Source organism: Pinus tabuliformis, chromosome 7 (genome assembly GCF_031772625.1).
Source record: "Pinus tabuliformis cultivar Carrire ecotype Pingquan chromosome 7, CPIR1, whole genome shotgun sequence".
In the NCBI taxonomy this organism is placed as follows: Eukaryota; Viridiplantae; Streptophyta; class Pinopsida; order Pinales; family Pinaceae; genus Pinus; species Pinus tabuliformis.
Window position 1 is genome coordinate 286,045,364 of NC_142293.1, and position 5,619 is coordinate 286,050,982.

Genomic DNA, 5,619 nt, shown 5'->3' on the forward strand with positions numbered 1-5,619 from the left:
ACAATAATTGAGATTAAACACATATTGTCTCTTCAAATACATGTAACTAACTTTTTCCTAAATAATATAGACGGGGCAGAAAATCTGAAGGCAGGGCCTTTCAAATTTCAAATATGTCTATATGCATGGAACACATTAACCATACAGCAACTATATCTATATGCATATAAGAGCAGAAAAAAGACGGACTATCTAGAAACTAAGCACTTAGTGCACTTTCTCTCCCCAGTGATCATCATGTGAATTTTATCATAATATTAATAAAATTTCCATTAAATTTTAACAGCTCAGAAATTTCTACCAAAATTTATCATAATCTTAACAGAATTTCCATTATTTTCAACACCCTTGATACACAAAATGTGTTTAAACACGGCTTGAAAGATACATCCATCTACCCAACTTTTTCATATTCTTAAAATATATAGAGCGGGCAGAAAATTTGAAGGCTAACATGAGACGGCCTTTCAAATTTCTGGTTACAACTATATGTCTATATGCATGGAACACATTAAGAGAAAAAAGACTGCAACTATATCTATATGCACATACGAACAGAAAAAGGACTGCAACTATATCTAAATGCATATAAGAACAGAAAAAAGGACTATCTAGAAACTAAGCACATCACAGCTAGATTTAGTGCACTTCTCTCCCAAGTGATCATCATGTGATTTTCCTCCTCAGTTCACTTTCACTGAGAAAGTCCTCGGCGGATCTGTAATTCCCTGCCATTTCTGAAGCAGCTTTTCGCTCTTTCTGATGTCCACCTCTTTAATGGTTTTCACCTTCTTTATCACATCCATCCATTGTCCTTGTAACATCGGACACGAACTCAATGTCAGATATCGCAAAGATGGAAGACTATGAAAGTCCTTGCTCAAGTCCTCAAGCTTGTTACACGAACTTAGGCATAGCCAGTTCAATTTAGAAAGCTGCGCAAAACTGGTAGGGAGCATTTTCAAACCCGTACCTTTCAAATCAAGAGTTCGCAGAGAGCTGAGAGATCCAAAATCTTTTGGCAGTTGCCTTAAACGGGCACAGTGAGGCAGCTTCAAGCTTTGTAAAGATGTAAGATTTAAAATTGATTCAGGCAACTTCCGTAGCTTGGGGCAATTTTCAATAGTTAGGTTTGACATCAGATTTAAGTTACCCAAATCTGTGGGTAATTCTTCGAAACCGTCACAATCAATTATGTGCAACACTTCTAGACATTTAAGGAAAGCAAACTCTTTGGGGAGTTTTGTCAAGTGTTTAAATTCGTACAATTTCAGGACTCTCAAATTTTGGAGGCCGTGAAGATCCAGTGAACAGCTTCTGAACAAACGGGAATACGAATTTCCATTCAATTTTAATCGTTTCATTTTGGACGGCATCTGCAATAGTGGAAGATTGGAAATTTAAAAAACGACTCTTAGGTCTATCCCCTTCCTAGGAAAAAGGAAAAAAAGGACCCTCGCGAAGTTACCCCTTTATTGTTTAAAAAGGATTAAAAGAAAATTAAAATATGCAACCAACTTGCCTGTGATAAATTCAAATCCTCCGGTTTCTGAGGTGAGTAACTTAAGTAACTTAGCTTCTCAAATGCTGACACATTGGAGGGAAGAGGGTTCATGCCTGCATCCAAGTATATCAACTCGGGGAAATTTTCATTATAATCGCCTTCCACTTTTAAATTTTGCAATGCAAGAATTCTTAAAGAACTCGCTATTTGATCTAGCTTTATGGCCGATATAGGCTCCAGGCCTTGGTCTTTTTTGGACCAGAAACCTTTTATGACCTGCATGGATACCATTAGTGAACATTCATTTTATAGTTAAGAAGGAAATATAGATAATAAATCCATTTTGTAGTTTATGAACTAATTATGTACCTTCCTATCTAACTGTGAAATTTCATTTGGATGCATGATCCTCGATCCCTTTGACTTCTGAAGACCTATTCTCAAGATGACGTCGTGGACGGTTACCGTAGAGAGCGGGCCGTCTTTAGTGAAGAGCCCCCTCTTTTCTAGGCTGTCCAGTTCAGAAGTTCCCACAATATCCTCCACTGCCTTCCAGTACCATTCATTATGGAAAAATGAGCAGATATCCAGGAAAGGATCTTTTAAACCGTCTGGCAGATATTTCCATACGATGTCTAGTCTATCGAATATTTGACCACTCAAACTTTCACGCTCCTCTCTGAATATGCGCCAAGCTTTCTTCGTGTCCTCTTCTGCTCCAATAAATTGTCCTATTACTCTCAAATATAACGGAACTCCGCCAGATGTTTGTATTATCTCATCCACTAGACCCTTATCTAATTTTTGTGTATCCATATACTGTTTAAGAATTTTCTCTGCTTGTGAATGGGTACTATACCGCACCTGATGGAATTTACACGATATGTTGTGTCCTAAAGCAGGACGAATACCTTTGTCACGTGCAGTGATGAGTAACCTCAGTTTCTTTGCCTTGTCCAAAGAGGGCAAAAGTTGCTCAAGACGTTCCATACTCAAAACATTGTCGATATACAAGAAAGCAGACTCTCTCCGTAAGATATCGCCAATTTGTTGGCGTCCTTCTTCAAAGGTTTTGATAACTGCTACTTTCCTGTCATCATCATCACCCACTAGCTCCTCTCTAATGAATGTTTGCAAGCTTTTGATATCAGAGGGTGAGTCTGTATGCTCACAGAGTCTGATTTTGGAATATTTAAAATTTTTTTTGGAACAATTATAATTCTCTTGCAAAATTTTTGAATAGGCAGAATCAGCCAGAGTAGTTTTACCCATTCCAGGAAGGCCATGCACGATAACTGCTACTGTCTTCTTTTCACTTTCCAATTCAAGGTCTGCAATAACTTTCTTCACTTCCTCTTCAATGCCAACTGCAATAATATCAATGCATTTAAAAATCACATCATATAAGATCTCGATATTTGGAGAAAACAATTAATTAATTAATTTCACTAAATATGATGGCAGATATGATAGCTTACCCGCGTGGTCTGGAGAGAAATCTTGCATCTCTCGACGCCGTCTGACGTGTTTACTATCGGGAGGCTGCAGGGACTGTATGGCTTTAAAATTTTCAATAGACAATTCGGCCATTAGTTGCTTGTAAATACGATCCACTTCTCGTCCAAGTAGAGTCAACTGATCCTTGTTTCCTGACGCCTTGAATAACCTGTAAGTTAATTACTTGAAATCTTAACTCTCTTTCAACAATCTGCTTTGATCACTCGTGTTTGCGACAAAATATATATAAAGCAGCTAGTTGTTTGTAGTGTGATTTTTTGAAAGTATTTTAGGTGGGTTTGTTCGATCTAATTTCGCTAAAAATTTGACACGAATTTATTGAAATCACAAATTTAATGGGTAACTCTATACAATCGAAATATCTTAGAGGTTTTTCATTATGCTGAATCTATATATACAATAAAAAAAACTAGTTTAAATACTACAAATCATTTGACCTCAAATTCTTCCACCAAATTATCACACAGAAAAGTCCAAAAATCACACTATAAACAACTCCATCCATGAATAAAGTAGATGGTTTGCATGTAACAGGTGGAAGACATGAAATATTTAGAATTTGAAATAGATCATGAGGATACTCACTTGGAAAGGATGGAGTCTTTGGATTCCTCAAGGATGGTACAACACAAAATGGAGCCTTCCAGGATGAGTTGCCTCGCTTCTTGGATTGCCCCCGCCTCTGTATTCAATGACAGAGTGACTTGTTCACTCAGGCCAATCACCATCTTGGCCAACACGTTTATGTCTTTTAGAAGTTCCAAACACTCAACACGATTGCCAGAAATCGCATCAAATCTTCGCAAAACGTGTGCGACAATTAGAAGACCGGCAAAACACGATTGTGACGACCCGACTGCTCCCAAGAGATCAGCAGCCATTGTCCTTATTTCACCAATTTGAGGACACTTTTGACACCATACTTTCTAAATACCGCACCGTTAAAAGAATACGAAGTTAATATTTCACACAATACGAAAATATTTGAAAGTGAGTAATTGTAGTGGAGCTGTAATACGCACCCAGACAGAATTTGTAGCCGTCATCCTCTTGGAGAAGGACGTATTAATTTTGCGGACCAATGAACTTGGTCTGGCATGTGGTTTGGCATGCTTTTGCTTACCCTGGAATAACTGAACGCAACATCGAGTCTCGAACGTTAGAGTTGGAAAGAATAGCATCACAAATTAAATCACAAGTAGTTAACAAATATATATAGGTGCAAAGAATAGCATCAGAAATTAAATCACAAGTAGTTGGCAAATATAGCTGGAAATACCTTTATGTGATCTATCTGCTTCGATATGTGCTCGATTTGCTTATCCAGCATGTCAACCGTAATTTCTTTGACATCTGCTTCATACATGGCCTCTTTCAATATGCTCTGAATGGGCCGAAGTCCACTGGTAGAAGAAGACTGGGGAGCTTTATGGTCATCTTTACCCTTATGTCCACTGGCAGAACGAGCGTCTTCAGGATTGCCCCGCCCAGCTGAAGAGCTTTCTGCCTGTGATGCTGAAGAATTCTTATCCATTATTGGTGTGCTGAGGTCTGCTCAGTTTCTCAAATTATAAAAATGTCTACACTCCACTTCCGAATGGCGATTTGTTGATACGAATGACATAACGGCTCTACATTATATAGCACCAACAACTCCTCATGGGAGCTGAAAGGCGATTTCCTCGTCAGATTCCTAAGAACTTTCCTGTGTATCTTCCAGCTTAATGGGTTAAAAGGATCTCAGATTTGTTTTCAAATATTTTCCACAATAAGTGGCCTCCTTTACCGTACACCGCCCACCACACAATAAGTGGCCTCGCTTGTTGAACCCCGACCACTACCCTCTCTATCACATAGTATCAAAGATTATTACGAGGGTTTAATTCTTTTTTAGTTTTAATATATAAAATTAAATTTCTGTCCGTTCAAAAGAGACTTGGTCAAATGAAGTGACATGAGCTACATGGTATATAATGGATTCAGATTTATTTTTAAGTTTAATTTTGTTTTTTACAATAAATTTAAATTTATAGGACTAATCAATGATAATAAGTATCAATTTCTGATAAACATTAAACATGTAAAATTTTTAAAAATTAATTAAATTTTCTTTTTATTTTTATTTATTATTATTATATTTTAAAATTAAAATTTTTAAAAATTAATTAAATTATATTATTATTATTATTATTAATTATACAAAGAATTTTCAAAATAAATATTGTTACACTATTATAGTTTATTAATACCACAAGTTTAAAAAATTATAAGTCATTTTATATCACACTTATTGATATAATTTTAAATTAATCAATTTAATTAAAATGATAGAAAATACATCACCACTGTGAAAATAAATATCAATCTTTTATTTGTAAATACTATTAAATTTTATACAGAAGTTAAATCCAAACCATCCATTTAATAATTACTTATAATTAAACTACAATGATTGAAATCCTATTTTAAAATAAACACACCTAATTTATTGGCAACCAATTTTGTAAAATTAAATTCAAATTCCATGAACTTACTTTTAATATTATATTTTTAAATTCAAGTTCCATGAACCTACTTTTGATAGTAAATTTTTAAAA

General features: G+C 35.5%; 1 protein-coding gene across 2 annotated transcripts; it reads right to left on the minus strand.

Annotated features, from left to right (window-relative positions):
• Positions 1-352: 352 nt before the first annotated feature.
• Positions 353-4,809, minus strand: LOC149246984 (disease resistance protein RPS4B-like). 2 transcript variants are annotated; one of them, XM_089455809.1, is made up of 8 exons: positions 4,302-4,809; positions 4,045-4,155; positions 3,608-3,948; positions 2,983-3,170; positions 1,874-2,871; positions 1,523-1,780; positions 974-1,376; positions 353-814 (listed from the first exon to the last, which is right to left on the minus strand). In XM_089455809.1, the coding sequence occupies exons 1-8, from the start codon at positions 4,554-4,556 to the stop codon at positions 684-686; spliced, it is 2,685 nt and encodes an 894-aa protein (XP_089311935.1). In that variant the 5' UTR covers positions 4,557-4,809; the 3' UTR covers positions 353-683. The 2 variants fall into 2 exon arrangements, with proteins under 2 accessions (XP_089311935.1, XP_089311934.1); XM_089455808.1 differs by having other exon boundaries at positions 354-1,376.
• Between the last annotated feature and the right edge of the window lie 810 nt (positions 4,810-5,619).

Bases quoted from the DNA above. Each gene is read 5' to 3' on its own strand.
- LOC149246984 (XM_089455808.1), bottom strand. From the start codon at position 4,556: ATGGATAAGAATTCTTCAGCATCACAGGCAGAAAGCTCTTCAGCTGGG. The intron at 3,949-4,044 runs GTGCGTATTACA...TGCGGTATTTAG, and splicing joins CGGCTACAAATTCTGTCTGG to AAAGTATGGTGTCAAAAGTG. The intron at 1,781-1,873 runs GTACATAATTAG...GTATCCATGCAG, and splicing joins TTTCACAGTTAGATAGGAAG to GTCATAAAAGGTTTCTGGTC.